General features: G+C 48.3%; 1 protein-coding gene across 12 annotated transcripts in view; it reads right to left on the reverse strand.

Moving 5' to 3' along the window:
• Pfrx (6-phosphofructo-2-kinase/fructose-2,6-biphosphatase) overlaps positions 1-17,126 on the reverse strand; it is a 155,787-nt gene that overhangs the window by 61,719 nt on the left and 76,942 nt on the right. Inside the window, exon 1 of one of the 12 annotated variants that reach the window (XM_065452782.2) lies at positions 3,353-4,124. The exons of the other annotated variants lie outside the window; for them this stretch is intronic. Coding sequence (XP_065308854.1) covers positions 3,353-3,416 — 64 coding nt within the window. The 5' untranslated portion in view covers positions 3,417-4,124. Of the gene's footprint in view, positions 1-3,352; positions 4,125-17,126 lie in introns of those variants that run through there. 12 annotated transcript variants of the gene reach the window in all.

A 17,126-nucleotide genomic window follows, 5' to 3' on the forward strand; every position in this document is an offset into this window, starting at 1 on the left:
GTACGCTGTTTCTGAAGTGCGAATAATAATAATAATAATAATAATAATAATAATAATAATAATAATAATAATAAAGGGGGTCGAAATCAATGCACGCGTGCGCGCGTACCATCGACTGATTCAAGGGGTTCGAAACATCTGGGCGATGAGGGGCTTCATAAAGGGCGGCTCCGCGGAGTTAATGTGCACACCACCTGCGACTCCTGCGCGCGCGGTTAAGTGTCAATGCTCGGGAGTTTTTTTTTTTTTTTTTCATTCCCACGCGCTGCGTCCGCACCGCGGAGGAACGGATATCGAACCCGCGACGTCGTGCTCAGCGGACAGCTATACATACCGGGACCTGGCACTCAGACCATTGAGAAAAACGTCCCGTGGAGTTACAAGGCACTCAGCAGGCGAAATAAACTTCCACGGAGGGAGTGTTGGCCATGCATTGGCCGCTCACTGCCACAGCCCTGAACGGATCGGGCTAACATATCCAAGACCTATGGTACTGCATAACCACACGCACACTAATGCCTAGTTTGAACGAAACGGTGCATCGCGAAGTAATGCCTACAACGAAGTAGTCAAATTTCCCTTGAAATCCTCGTAGAGATCTATAGTGCAGTACATGAAATAATGAATATAACGAAGTAGTTTTGGGCTTCCTCTTCAACTTCGTTATAACGAGGTTTACTGTAATCGCCAAAGAAAGTGGACGAGGGGATGGCTGCCGCGGTGAACGAAGGCGTGAATTCGCTGCCACAGGCTACGCTACGGCTAACTAAATCTGGCCTCTAAATATGCATAAATTCAGGTTCTAGCATACACTTGCACGTTATGCCGGCAGCAAGGACTGTAGGCTTCTGGTTTTCTATTTTCTTTCTCTCAGCGCGCACTTCACAATAAAACATTTGTTTCTTTCAGTGTCAACAAGACTGCTGCAACGCCGGTTGCTAAGAGGTTCCTAGAACACAGACAGACTATACTATATAGTATATATCGCATGTTCCTTTTCCCAAGAAACAAAATAAAGAGCCAGTCTTGCGGGACCTGTGTGCAAGTGCGTTTAACGGCTGGAAAAAAATTCTGCCTCTAACGCCGTACAACTTCCAACACCACTGCAGGCCCTCTCCCCATTGCATGATCGCTAAAGAAAAAGGAAAAGATAACCACGTAAGCAGAAAGGAACCGCGTGCGCCTGCACCAACGCTTCGCGCCCAGCAATTTGCTAAGCGAGGCCGAGGTGATGAAACTCGTGCCTCGGGCTACGGGGCACTGCCGTGGGGTCCGGGGGCACTGCCGTGGGGTCCGGGGGCACCCCGAACCAAAATGCGCCCGGCCGCGAAAGCTGTTACGGCCCACAACGACCGAGATGCGAGGAAGAGGAGGGCGTCGACGCAAGCAAACGCTACACTGACGCCGAGCCGCACACGTGCCATTCCGTAGAAGCGGGCCTGGCGAAGACCCTACATTATTTAAGGTCACTCGCAGGGGGGGGGGGGGGGGGGGGGGGGGTGGCCGCCGTCAACAACGCTTTCCCATCTGCCGCAGGAATGCAGTTCATCTTGGCACGGGAGGCACGAGGGCATCGAATGGTGAAACCGATAACAAGCGTGGTCTAGGCTTATAATCGTTATAACTGAACCTTCTATAGAGCGCAATTCGTAGGAATAAGGCTACAGGACAGTGCGCTATGTACCGTCACCGCCTTCCTTCCCACGAATTGCGCACTAAAAAGTTTTTTTTTTCTTGTCCAAGCAATGTTTCACGTACCAACCGGCGCAAGGAGCCGCCATTTTATTTTATAATACTTGATTAGTTCATCGGCGCTACCAAACACAAAAACGATGCATGTGTATCCCTGTAATGGCAGGCGTGTCACTTATGCTACGCTCCGTATGATGCCTCAAAGTTCCTATCTATAATCACGGGCACCTTCACTCAATTCTTTATACGCTGCAGCTAGGTATGTTTCCCACTTGTGGATAGTTTATAAAACCAATGGCTAATTACTATACTAATTAGGCTTTTACTCAAATGGCATTCACTTTTTTTTTTTTAGAACGTGCTCTCCACGGTCAGAAATAGGGGTGAACAAGTTGTCTTAATATTTCGTTATATGGAAGTGTTTGGGCACTAGAAGGACAACGAAGCAACTTGCAAGCGACTGCGTCCTTATCCTAACGTTCTTGCTGCTGCTAACAGACTAGACAGATCAATGAGCTCTAAATCAAAGTACTAATAATGACCGTGCTGTCAGCTGGCCAATCTTTACACTAAAGCCACAACGACCCAACATTCCGACAAGTTGGCTCATCTTCAATATGAATCGGATCCTTGAAAAGAAACAGGCCCGGGGTCGGAGAGAGTTGGGGAAGAGAGAGGGTTGAAGGGATCTAATGTTTAATTTCCTGTTCAGCTTGATATAATGTAAGAAGCAAGGGAGCGATGGCGAACTCCCCAGACAACAAGACTGTGCTGCGGGTGCTGCGCACAGCTCAGTCCAGAAAAGCCTCAAGTTCATATTTTGCATAACTGTTACTGCAAACTTCCTAAAGACTTACCTCCAGTGCTTTCACGGGACAAGGGTAGACATGAAGCACTTTGCGATAGTCATAATATTAATTTACAGAACTTAATAACTGAACACTTCGTGACCTGCACAAGCGAGTCATAGCTGAAACTACGAAGCAGATAAACAAAGCACAACGACACCGCAAACTCCTAGTTCGCCATATCGCCGTCAGTTCCATGCCGCCGACCTTCTCGAAAGTACGAGCAGACGCTTTAGCAGCACGAGCAACTGCGACGGGAATCCCCGAACCCTTTCCCGCGGTGAACTTGAGCGAAACGCATCTTGCTCGATATTGACAGCAAAAGCGCAACTTCCGAAAACAGCTCGGAAGACAAGAACAAACACGCCCGCATGTCAACAGGGTGCGTGCGCACGCGCATTGATCTTGTTCAAGACCCGTGGACAACGCAAATTGTACGACTGCGCCGCTGACACGAATCGATGGCAACGAAGTGAACGGGACGCATAATATTGCAGACCGGCGCGCAGATTTGCACAAATTTATATAAGCGAAGCATATATAGGTGGACATTAAAGCTCATCAATACAGCCTGCTTCAAAAGTATTCCGGCCGCTCCGAATCACGGCTACGGGCAACACAACGGATTCGTGTCTTCGCAACTCTTTTAAAGAGCACAGCATGCACGCGGAAAACTGTGGCCTCATCTTCAGGTTCATGTTTGCGCAATGGGAAAGCCGCAGGGGGAACACCGCCCGGTTACGGTCGAGGGTGCAGCGCGGTCTAGTAACTTTCGGGCGAAAACTGCGCACGCCATTGCCAACCTTGCTCACCTCGATTACGACGCTGCTCCTTCATGAGCGGGTGCGAGGACACGATGCCCCAGTCGACCAACATGACTGCCACCCGTCTAGGTTTCCTTCAATCGACCAACAGCAGCAGCTGAGACGAAAACTTGCGAGTGCCGTTCCCGCTAACTTGGCTCCGTAAAATAAGTGCGTGCGACGAGTCACGGGCGCGCACGCGCACACAGGCACGCGCGCTCACCGGCACCAAGTCCGAGTCAACAAATCCTGTGACAGCGCGTCACGCTCGGGGTGCGCCACCAGCAGCGATCCCGCGCGCGCACCAGCCGACGACTTCTCCGACTTGGCGCTGTGCAGTGCTTGCCGTCGACCCGGTTACCGTTGGCGACACGAGGAGCCGTCTCAACCAGCACCGCATTGCACAACGCTCGAAAGACGTAAACGAAGACGCGCGCGTCCAGAAGAAGAGGGAGGAGTGTCTCCGGCGGTGGAAGGGGTGTAAGCACACGCGCGACACACTCCTCTTGATAATGAAACAGTTGGCGGCAAGCGACGAAATGTCACCGTCAGGGGACAAAAAGTCAAGTGCAGTCTTGAAAAATAGGCCGTGCGCAGAAATCACGCGAGCGGCGACGCTATCAATCGGCGTCGCGTCGAATAGCCGCAAAGGAACTGGGCTTGCGTTTTGCGCTGTGCGAGCACAAAATGTTTGCCAATCAACGAACGAATGCGCCCCACCGCCGCGCCGCTGTAGCCGACACCGCGCACGCGGACGGGAACGCACCGAACAGGCGCAGAGGGCCGACGCGAAGCCAGCTCAGACCCCTTTCCTCCTCGCCAAAACCTCCTCTCCACTGCCAGCACGCGAGCGCGCAAACACACACACACACCCTCGAGCGCCGACCAATCGTAGACCCGATCTGCCGCCACGTGACACGCTACACCTCCCTCCTTTCCCCTCGACTTCTACTTTTCGCTTCTTTTCGCGCCTTTCTGTTCTTTTCCTTCGTGCTTCGCGGACGTCACTTCGGGTGACCAATCGCAAACGGCCAGCGAACGCGACGTAAACTAGGGGAAGAAAAAAAAAAGTAGAAAATCGATGGGCTCTGTCCATTGATGCTGCGGTTAGACAGCTGGGAGCCGTGATGAATAACAAGGAAATTGTCTCGTTCACGTCGTCGGCTATACGACCGTAAGCGAGCCAGACGGATGGAAGAAACCCGATCGAAGCATTGTGCGCAAGGGCGCGTGAGAAATACAGGTCTCGTGTAAGCAAAGCCGAGCAATGTCTTGCTTGCTTCTCGGAAGTGGGAACCCGACCAAGAGTCAAGCACGGCGCGTGTGTACTGAATATAGCATCACAGGTAGAAGCGAGGGGTGACGTGGCCAGGCAGAATAGGTTGTTTACACCACAAAGGCCATAGGAGTTCAAACAATAAACAAAGAGAGCAGTCAGCGTCACAAGCAAACTAGCGCGATAACGATTGTGCACACAGCCAACGAATGTGTGTAAACTTTGCAAACAAATAAATCCAACGCAAACAAAAAACAAGATGTACTGAGCGCGCGATAACAGCTGCGTAGGTTTTTCCCATTTATTGTTAGTAGAATCCACGCGCGCGCAGGTAACCGGGAGATTTAGAAATAGGAAACCCACATTGAGGAGACACTATAGACAAGGTGTACAAAGGAGTTACAGTACTCTGGGTACGGAATGTAGCTTGGAGACGCTACTTCTAAAACTCCATATTGAAAGAAAATTGAACATAGCTACAGAAGCCAGGAACAAGTGTTTCACCTAGCAAAACTGAGATTGCTAAATTTGAGCCGGAACAGTTATGAGAGGCTGTGTTGTTCGCCTCGCGGATTCTCCTTGAGGTCTCAGCGGAACGGGGCAACACATTGAAACGGCAACAGTCTTTACGTGCTCGGCATGCCGTAATATCGTCGAGACCTTCCCTGCGTTCTTCTCACTGCCGTCTTTTGAATCCCGAAATGTCACGTTCGGTGCAAGAACAATAGAAGGCAAATGTATAATATTAAAATAAAACATCTGAAAAGAAGCCCTAAGCGAACAGAGGAATGCTGCGGCGTCACAGAAAAAGTAACAGCGAAAGTGGTTCCCACAGAGCTCACACACGCGTGCGCTCGCACTCCAGACCACTGTGGCACTATGCCAGAGACTTCCCGCCAAAAGAGCGCGGCGAAAACTCGGCGCCCTGGGGAAAAGAAAAAAAATCCTCCCCTCCATGTTCTTCACCACTCTTCCTCGTCATTAAGTGCCCCAGGCATATCGTGTCTACGAAGCAGAAGGCAGGATCGACAAAAAAAAAAAAAATGAGAAAGAATTACGGGAGCCTGGGTACAGAGGATAGGGCGCGAGCACCGAGTGGGTTCGGATCCATAGAACGCGGTCCGAGAGCGGAGAGAGGCAACTGAGAGGGTGTTGAGAAAGCGGCGCGCGTGCGCGCTTTCCGATGACGTCACTCGCGGCGTCACTAAACGTCACGCGGCAGCGCCACGCCTGCAGATGTTTTCAATGTCACCTTGGCCACTCCGGCGCCGCACGGATGCCGGAGAGGCGAAAGAATGCGCAGAGGAAGAACAGAAAAAATAAGTTCTCTACACAGCTGTTAGAAACACGCGGGCCATAACATCCCTCAACTACGACTTCCAGTACTACATTTCTTTAGCTTATTTGTGTGTGTGTGTGTGTGTGTGTGTGTGTGTGTGTGTGTGTGTGTGTGTGTGTGTGTGTGTGTGTGTGTGTGTGTGTGTGTGTGTGTGTGTGTGTGTGTGTGTGTGTGTGTGTGTGTGTGTGTGTGTGTGTGTGTGTGTGTGTGTGTGTGTGCGTGCTCGCACTAGCTCACCCAGCTGAAAGTAGTACTTCGTTTTCACGTCTCAACGATGTAGCGGGAGATAAATGCGACCCCGGGGATGCCAGTAACGCGTGGCTCGCTATCAGGTTTTTCTTTTTTCGACGTTCGTGGCCCGGACTAGTTTTCTTATCGCAAGCATCCTCACTCGCCGACAGGGGGCCGCTAAACATTTCGTCCTCGGCAGAAAGGTCACCGTTCAACAACGACCTCCCGTTCGTGTTCGACCGAGACAGTGGGCGAGAGAGAGAAAGAGAGAAGAGGGAAGAGCATTGCGTTTATCTGCACCAACGGGAGAGGGAGAGAATGAGAGAAACGGTCTTGCTGACAGAGCGTAACAAAAACCACGATGCGGACTTTTCTTGCACTTTTCGTCCCCGCCTCCTTTACTCTCAATGCTTTCTTTTTCTCGATTTATTTTTGAGTAAGCGTGCTTTCCCGCTTAGCCCGGGTGCGCTGCGACTGAGCCAACTTCCGCATTAGCGCACCCCCTGCAGCTCGCTGCGCAAACAAAATCGATGAAGAAGAAGAATATGGTTTCCAGCAGGCGAAGTCGTAAGGAGAGCAAAATACACCAACAACCACGACCGCCGAATAGCGAAGCAGGCGACAATGTTGAACACAAATCAGTTAGGTCGGGCGTGACGAACGGTCAGCAGGTATGAAAGCGACACATCTTCTCCGACGTAACCGAGAAAGCGAGGAAAGCTGGAAACATATATTTTTCCTTGCTGAGCCTCAACGCGGGAGAGCATATATATATATATATATATATATATATATATATATATATATATATATATATATATATATATATATATATATATATATATATATATATATATATATATATATACACACGTAGGCCTTTCGGCTCAACTTGTCAACTGTGTCTGCGCACGCGTACTGAGCTGCCAGCGACCTCTCGCGAGCCTGCTGCCATGCACGCAACATGTTGCCACACGATGAGCGTGCCTTCCTGTATTTCATCCACTGCGTACAGTGAAATCATAGCGTTTCACAATTGCGAACGCCCCCCTCCCCCCCCCCCCCCACCCCCAAACGCACTCGCGCGAACCGTACATACGCCTGCACGGTGTTATGCGCTGTGTGACCACACGCTATAGTCAACCACATCCCCGAATATAAAGCTATAAATCGCAATTTACGACACACTCTTCAGGAGTAACGACACACATTCGCGCGCGCCCGACGTGTAGCTAACGCAAGTGCTATGCTTTGCGCTAAACTAAAAGCAGTGCCCGGCGCGCGCGCAAGCGAGGGCACGTAGAAAAACCCGCCATCGCCCAGGCGACATTGAAATGCCGACCGGCCCGTTTCTTGCTTTTCTCTTCCGGAGAGCGACACGTGCCGGTCGTTTGAAAACGGAACTCCCGAGTTTCTGTTCGGTGTTTCTTCGCCGCTCGGCAAAGAAACGCCTTTCCTCGTTGCCACTCGTCTTTCCGGTGCCTTTACGCTGCCGTTAGGAAAGATAAATAGAGGTGGAACAAAAAATACATGTAGTACGAATGCACTGCAGCTGAAGAAACTACTTTGGGTGTTGCGTTTCCTCCCCCCCTCCCTCCCGCCACACAAACACACGCAATAGAGAGGAGATAACTCCGTTCCGCTCGGCGTGAAGGAAACAAATCAAGCTAGAATAGGCATTGCAAGACGACGACGCGGTCCTCGGGGGTAAAAAGCACGACGGAGACGGGGCCCTGCCGTGTACACATTTGTTGCTGCTTCCTGTGCCGACACGTCTTGCAGGCAGCCTTTTTCCTGGTGCAAGTGGAGGCAACGCACACTTGCAGTATATTCTGCAATGTCAGGTGGAAACGGCGTATAGGCGCGAGAACTAAACGCGAAACGAGAAAACTGCTTTCCACCGCGTGAACGACTGCAACACAGATCGGGAACTTATCAGTCGAGGAGCGAATTAACGCTTGAGGAAAGGCGTTTAGCGAAACGCCGCATGCATGACAAAAGCACGTTGAAATTCTGCGGAAACTACCCACGATCATTGTCAACGTCCAGTGCAGTGTCTGACGAGAGCGATATGCGTGCTGTCTGCCGGTTTATCCAATAAACTGCTTAAATCGTGCACGCTTAAAATGATAACGCCGAAACTGGTAGACTGATAATATACATGATAATCTTTCAGGATACTCGTCCATAAACTCGAGATAAAATGCACTTCCCTTACAATTCATCCTCGTATATACAAAAAAAAAAACCAAGAAAGTATGCAGGAACTGCACTAGAATAGTGTAAGTATGCGCAAGCATACTCCCAAATTTCAAGTTGGCCCATCCCCAAATATAAGTTTTTTAGTTTCAATTGTTTCTTATTGCTTATTAAGCCATCAATCATCTACGTTTACACTGTTATAACAATTAAACATCTTCGCAAATCACGAATTCTTGTACAGATGCAAAGCATTATACGTTTCGCGTGACAGACAGATTTTGCCGAGATACTCGCCAAAGAATGCGCACGCATTAACATAAATATCAGAAAGCCTTCACCGCGCACTTCGCGACAAAACTAAGCACTATATTAGTGTAGAAAAATTGGGCAGAAACCACCGGACCATAGCAATTAAAGCCAAACGATAGCTTTCCTGTAGACCTGCTGAGCTGCATGCGGTTAGCTCATTTGGTTATCGCTGTGGGGTGCCTGTTTCGGAGTTCTAAGAAAGCTTCGCTTTAAGCATTTATCTTGGTTTGAGCTATATTTGGTAGGTCATAATTGAAAAATTCACAGCGCAAACTAGATGGGGACAAAGGACGCAACGACTGGACGGGCGCCAATATTTCATTATTACTGAAAAATTAACAAAACCTGTCTCTTCCGTAATCGAGAGTATATGTAAGCATGAAATGTCTACCGGCAAAGCAGAGTGGTTGTAGTACCCAAAGCAGATTGGTTGGATATGATACCAGCAACAACCTTAAAATGGGTATAGAGCATGTTTGCAACGGCACACCTCACCACATCATACCACACCCCGCCCCATTGAACTGAAACTCGTCGCAAGTTTCGTATCGTCCAAACAACCATCCGCGGCATGCCGGACGCTGCCGGCCGGGTCACGCAGTGTGGCGCCATCTCTCGCAGGCGTCGCAAAACCTGCGCCGTGGAACTCACGGACCGCTGCAACGGCAGCGGTCCGTGAGCCCCTGTCGCAGCGCCAAAAGATGACAATCAAGTGTATGGTGCACTATATCTGCCTTTTGAACGTCGCTATTGGAAATGACAAACTTCAGTGTACTAGAAGTTACAGCTTGAGTGATATTGTGAACAAACATCAAAAATAAATCAGAAGCAATATTCTTTTAAACTTGTTTGAGTAGTAACTAGCGTATGTAATGCGGTCCTGTACAAGGGGTTGGGGGGCCAGAGACCGCATTAGGTTTTGAGTGGTTGCCCGGGTGATGTCGTTTTGCTCTCGCAACGATGCCCGGATGTTCTCATTTCGTTCTCTGCCCATTCTCATCCCATTCTCGTCTTCAGTCTCCGGATAACGGCTCTGGATTTTGACTCAAGGTCTCTTGAAGGCCACCGACAACAGGAGCTAAAAGCATTTCACGCTTAATAATCAAGAAGAAGGTTAAAAAAATACGTGCGCGCGTGACAGTATGAGTGTACGGGTACACTGGAACGACTGTCGCGGCGCCGAGCGGACGTCCCCCTGGGGAGACACGCAGGACAGGAGCACGAAATTTAAAACAAGGATAGCTTCGATCGGCACACGGCGACTAATTGTCGCTCGAAGCGCCGCACACAAGACGTTGTGTAACCCACAGCCCCGAGCCCGCGAGGAAAAGAGAGAAAAATGTTCGCAGAGCGGGAGGATAAGACCCAAGGCACGCTCGCCGGCATAGTACTGCACGGCTAAGCTCCTATCTCACGCGACATTCGAAAGGAGAAAGGGCAAACAAGAGAGCTTCAGGCTTTGTCGACGACGCAGCGCTGGAGCTGCGAAACGTTAATACAGAGAGCGACGTCGACGTGAAGCCGAGGGGATTACTACGCCGTGGTTCCATCGGCCTCCCGCTCCCGTGTCAACTACACGCGGAGTTGGGTCGACAGAGACCGACGGTGCGGCAGTCGGTCCGTTTGCTTGCGACGGCCCGTTGCGCACATTGGAGAAGGGCTTGGCTTGTTTTGAGTCTGTGAGCACAAACGAGACCAAGTGCGCAGCGAAGTGTGGGGACACACGGACACGGTGTTACTAACTATATCTACCAATTGCCCCAAAATATACCTTCAGAAGTACGTCTTCCACGAACTGCTCACTTCTGCGACTGAGTGGCTTCAAGTTTCCAAACGAAAGAAAAAGACATGAGAAACGCACTACAGTGGACGGATCCGAACTTTGTCTGCCTTGTGCCGGTGGTGTTTGTCAACATATGCACATTAATTTACTCTACACGAGCGTTTCTTTGCCTTCGACCTTCAGCAATAGGCTTCCACCGCGGTCGGTAATCGCACCCGCGACATCGCTAACAGTTTGAGAACGTCACAGTGAATTTCACTGACCCTACCACGGAGTCGTGTTTCTGTATACGGCTTCACTGAAACACAGGAGCTACGCACAGTGGCTCTAATACCAGAGAGCAGAGCTCACAGAGGGTGCGTTTCCCGCACCAACTAGAGGTCGCTGGAAATAGACAATAGAGAGTTCTAGGTTAGGAGACGCAAGAGGCTTGCGTATACGCAAGCTAATTGGGTCCCAGCGAAATCCAAGCCGGCTTTGAGCTTTTAAGTGCACAAGCTACTTGCGCGTCCTTGTCTAATAATTCTAGCAGATATATTATAGTAGATGTTAAATATTAACTATAGTAATATAGTAGACAATAAAAATGATAGATTTTAGATTAAACGGGGATATGTAGAGTTAAAACGAAGGGGACCCAAAGGTAGGAGACACTTTCTGCAAGGCGTCAAAAATAACGCAGAGTACAAGAACACTACATGCGTATAAGAAGTTTGGGGGTTCGTGCATGCAAAGTCGCTTGGGGACGCTACATGTTTATCAAGCTCCCCAAAACTATACTTGGCGAGTGGATCCCGATGGGTATACTTCAACCCAGTAGTTTGGCCCTCAAACGCGGAAGTTGTCCTTGTCCGCTGTAAGCGCAACAGCGCCGCTCCCGTATAGGTCGCCCATTAAGCGAGACGAAAAAGCTTCCGGCGACAGGCGCGAGACAACAGGAGCAAGGAAATGGGTCGCTCGGCCGGCCGGTGGCTGCGACCGATCTGATTGACCGCAAGGCCAGCCCCGAGACCACACAAGCACGGCGGGGACGACGACGACGCCCTGCGCTTAATCATCCGCCCGGCGACCGACTGCGCTTGTTTACGCGCGACCGCAAAGCCGTCGTGCTCAGCGGTCGCACTCTCGCAGAGGCACAAACAGCCAGCCCATGTATATCGCGTGGAACGCGGGGTCACTAGCCTGGCCTTAGGGCTGCCGCGCAGTCTAATCTCTGGGCCGCCGGAGTCGAAACATGTGTCTATCAATGTCAGGTCCGTCCGTCCGTGTCTGTCTCTGTATGTATGTATGTATGTATGTATGTATGTATGTATGTATGTATGTATGTATGTATGTATGTATGTATGTATGTATGTATGTATGTATGTATGTATGTATGTATGTATGTATGTATGTATGTATGTATGCGTATGTATCTATGTATGTATGTATGCATGCATGCATGCATGCATGTATGTATGTATGTATGTATGTATGTATGTATGTATGTATGTATGTATGTATGTATGTATGTATGTATGTATGTCCCGCTAGCTAGGTAGCTGGCTAAAGTAAACTATCATAACATCCGTCTCAAGACATTCGCGCGAATCTATATACAAAGGGGGTTGAAATGCGAAAACACCCGTGTACTTAGATTTAGGTGCACGTTAAAGAACCCCAGGTGGTCGAAATTTCCGGAGTCCTCCACTACGGCGTGCCTCATAATCAGAAAGTGGTTTTGGCACGTAAAACCCCATAATTTAATTTATATCTATATACAATCTATAATATAATGACAACAAGTTTTGTTAGAAATTAAACATTTGATTTGATTTGGTATGGGAAGTGCAGATGTTGTACGATACATACACTGATATTCGAGATGGACGGGTCAGATCGAGGCTAGGATATTACGCTGCACATGCGTCCTAAGTTCCGCGAGCGTCTGCTATAAAGTGGAGGAGGTGTAGCACACACAGTTCTTAGGCCTTACGCACACGTATACTCTGTTTCTGGACTGGCGGGCGGAGCATCGAATGCAAGAAGCTTATTCTTGGAGGCCATTCAAAGCAGCATGACGCCAACGCAAACAAATGCAAGAAATGGTACAACATCGACGACGACGGTCGAAGCCCAGAAAGTCTATGGGCAACACAAACAGCGGGGATGGGATAATAATAAGCTTGCTCAGGACCGGCCACGGCGGTACACATCACTGCACGAAAAACACAGACCAGCGTTGAACGAGATCAACGCAGAAATCGGGTAGTGAGGAGAGCCGAACGAACGCTAGGGAGGGAAGAGGGGGTGGGGGGGGGGGGGGGGGGGCGACGCCGTCGGAAGATCGCTTGCAGCATCTGTCCCGTCAGCTTATTCATTACGTGCTTGCGTCACGTTTTTGGCTCTCGCTTCTTTGACGATGGGGTTAACGCACCGCACGGAGAATGAAGCGAGCGGAAAGAAAACCCCGAAAGCAAAGAGGCAACTAATTACAGCGCGCGACGGCCTGTCAAATAAGAAAGGCAAAGACAAAACGCAAGACGTATACGATTAATAAAAGCCGCGTGAGGGCAGTTTAACAAAACCGCAGGCAGTAATGAAAAAGAAAGGGGGGGGGGGGGGGGGAGCAGTTTTCCCCTAAGTGTAACTAGACCATTCGGGTTTGCACAGAAGAAGATTAATAGTGGACACAAAGGTTCGCGTGGTGACGAAACAAATAACCAGGGGCAGAGAAAAAGAAAGCAAAGGAGAATAAACAAAAATAAAGTTAGAATAAGTAAGCAAACAACATAAAAAGAAGGCACTCATTTGTTTTTATTTTTTCTCTCACTCCCGCCTTTTTCCTTTGGATGTAGGGGTACAAAAGAACGCTCAGCCCGAAGTTCTCGCTCGACCTATGTATGACTAAAAAAAAAAAAAATGACATGACGTCATTACGAGGAAAACATGTGCACCGGCCACAGAACAGGTCACTTCGGTGTCCTGGCAGCTATTGCCGTGACGCACGTAGAGCAGCAGTACTAAATGTTTATCGATGTCACATGCATAATTAAAGCGTCACACCTGTAAATTAAAGAAATACGAACGAAGAAAGAGCTAGCTGGAACGAAAAACTTTCCACACATAAAGGAGTGTGGAAGGAGTTGGCCTATATTATTATTATTATTATTATTATTATTATTATTATTATTGCTTGCACGTTTGTCGTACGTGAACGTACTAACAACAAGAAAGCGGGTCAACCGAGGGACCCGATTTTTATTAAACATATCATAAGAAGCCAACAAACAAAGACACCAAGGACAACATCGGGCAAATTACTTGTACTTACCAATTGAATTAAGGAAATGATTAATTAATGGCAATGAAAGTGCATGAAAAAACAACTTGCCGCAGTTGGAGAACGTCATCGCATTAGGCGTGCGATGCTCTAACCAATTGAGCTACCGCGGCGCCGTTTTCCCATCCACTTTATTGGGTATTTATGTTTTACTTTGGGAGTGTTGGCCAGCGCCACCACTCACTAGCCTTGGCGGCGGAGTTGATTTTTCATCCACTTTCGTTGCCATTGATTTATCATGTCCTTAATTCAATAGGTAAGTGCAAGTAATTTCCCCTATGCTGTCCTTAATGTCTTCGTTTGTTGGCTTCTTATGATGTGGGCCCCTCGGTTAAAGCCCTTTCTTCTCGTTCATTACATAACGAGGGCCTCAAATCCGGCAGCACTGATGCCTTCAGGTAGCATGTGTGGGTTTATTGACCGGTTGCCTTCACCCAAAGGAGATGACGTATTCGTGACGCCTGCAGCAGAGAGGGTGTTTCACATCCGCTGCCAAGGTTTGTGAGTGGTGGCGCTGGCCAACACTCACAAGGTTCTAGTGGCACAACATAAGCACCCAATAAAGTGGATGTAAAAACGGCGCCGCGGTAGCTCAATTGGTTAGAGCATCGCACGCGTAGTGCGAAGACGTGGGATCGTTCCCACCTGCGGCAAGTTGTTTTGTTTCATCCACTTTCATTGCCATTAATTTATCATTTCTTTACCTCAATGGGTAGTGCAAGTAATTTCCCTTATGTTGTCCTTGGTGTCTTTTGTTTGTTGGCTTTTTTATGATGTGACCGTACTAAGTGACACTTAGTACGAGAGGCATAGCATAACGCCACGGATGACGCTGTGGCGCTGCCATCGCGTTCAGAGCAGGCAACAAAATATAAGAAAGAAAGAAAGTTGACAAGCTTCACTCGATCAAATTTTTCTGAAAACGAAAAAAAAAGGCTATTCACACGCGGGTGTTTTCTAAACAGTTGGCAAGGATTATCGATTCAAAGCTGCGAACAGCAAAGAAGAAGATAAGTCGCCCATATTATATAGGAAGCGTTGGGATATCTCTCAAATGCTATCCCTTAGAGTTCCGACAAGCGTAATCGTAACTATCATATTTATTCGACTTCGAAGGCTTCCTCAGTGATCTCCAGTTACGACGGACTTCGAGACTACCAAATCCATTGTACACATGCAAAATTCCCAATCTCCTCGCTTCGTACAATTCCCTGAATGAACTGGCATGTCCCTTTTCTTCGGTAAGCAAGTGGACAAGAATTGAGGAAACGCGTCGCAGCTGAAGTTACGTAAAGCGTAATTTTGTAAAGCGTAATGACGCAAGCGAGCTAAAAATAATATCTCGTAAACACAGAGGGCATACGGCGGAGTTCATGCTCATGTATTACGCTACCAATCACAACTTCGTAACGATCGCATGACGTCTCCGCGCTTATGTGAGCCAATGGGAATCCGATTAACATAGTTTGTGACGCCACTGCGCGTGTGTTTACACTGTTTTACGGCCGTATTCTAAACAAAGCGCGAAATTCACAGATTGGGCACGAATAAAAGAAGCGTGAAGGCGAAGCACGGGTATTTAAAGGGACCCCTAAAGTGAAACACTAAATCAGTTTACATTGATTAGACTTTTTTTTTTTTCAAGAACTCCACTGTGGCAGATTTCCCAGTGATACACTCTTAAACAAAACTGCACCCTTTGAGGCTTATCTTGCCACAGAACTAGAATCACCATCTGTCTTGTTCGCATATCCATTCTTTAACGCTGCGAGCCCGGTAGTTCCAAGTCACGAACGGCAAGAGCGTTAGCAGCACGACAGAGCATTCTCGACAGGTATATGTAGCGAGCGCAGCGTTTTCAAGAAAGTAAACGCAAGCAAGACAGACGACGATTATAGTTGTGTGGCAAGATAAGCCCCAAAGGGTGTAAATTTGTTTAAGAGTGTAGGCTGTCACTAAAAGAGAAAACGAACGCCAAAGCTTAGTTTCTTGAATTTCGCGCCGAAACCCGAGCGCCTCTGCGTAACTGTGACGTCACTAATTTCAAAGTATCTTTTTTGTATTTGGGCCATTTCGGGTCAGTAAACTGTTCGTTAAACCTGCTCAAAGTTCAGCCTTTGGCTCTTTTAGAACACAATGTAGTCCACCTTTAACAATAGAGCAATGGTGCTATTCTGGCGTCAAATTCCGCCATATTGTCAAATTCTGTAATGGCGCCATGTTGAGGGCCAATCAAAGGAGGCGTAGCAGGCCTTTCGCTCAATCAGAGCTGGCAATATGGCCGAATTTGACGATGTCCAAAGTAGCCCCTTCGCCCCCCCCCCCGCCCCCTTGCGGTAGTTGTGGCGCTTTTATTGTAACATCAATTATATGGACACTCGAAGCGAATTCTCGCCGTCGCCGTCGTCGTGATGTACCGATATATTTAGGTACATGTATGCCGCATGTTTACCTACGCCGCATAAGCAAGGTATATGCTATAATATTCAACCACCGAAGTTTTTCAAACAAGGTATTGTCCTCCTGACCGAGGTGAAGGGGGACTCCCCTAAACCAGAGTTAAACAGACACGCGGTTAGTATAGTTCTGTCTGTGCGAGCAGTTTATTCCGGTGAAGGTCGTCCGTATACGCCGTGGCGCACGTGTATATTGGCTCCATAACTGAAAGACATGGCTCAACCTGTTTACCTCGTGCGCGAAGCAAAACAGGCGGCTTCTGCGAACAAACAGGCCGCACAATTGCTAGACGGCAATTTCTATGATAGAGCGTACAAGCGCGACTGAACGAGGACGTAGAAAAAAAAAACAGATACACAGAGGCAGCGCTTCTCTGTGTATCTGTTTCTTTTTACGTCCTGATTCAGTCACGCTTATACACTCTATCATAGATTCTAACCAACCTAGCCCGTTAATGTATTTTAACCAAGCAATTTCTAGTCTTCCTTATTTCTTGTATTCGTTATTTCTTCCTCCATTCTTCTATCTGCACAGTTTCTTTTATTTCTATTTTTACTTAATTTTCGTTCATTTTTTAACTTCTTTACATTTTCGTGCTTTATTTCTGTGTTCTGAGAACGACGAAAAGTAAATAAAATTTCCGTATAGCGTATATCCACCTCAGCCGTAAATTGAAATACAAAAAAGAATATAGTTTTTTTTCTCCTTTCTGTTTTTTTCTGTTCAAGCGGTGGTAAGTGTACGCTATTACCGAAGCGGCTCGGTCGCCTTCTTACTCCCCATCACACCTCTTTTAGGTTTCTTTACTTCCAATTTCGAGTCACGTTAGGTTAAATAACTAGTTCCAAGCCGACGCAACAGCTC

Source organism: Dermacentor albipictus, chromosome 6 (genome assembly GCF_038994185.2).
Source record: "Dermacentor albipictus isolate Rhodes 1998 colony chromosome 6, USDA_Dalb.pri_finalv2, whole genome shotgun sequence".
In the NCBI taxonomy this organism is placed as follows: domain Eukaryota; kingdom Metazoa; phylum Arthropoda; class Arachnida; order Ixodida; family Ixodidae; genus Dermacentor; species Dermacentor albipictus.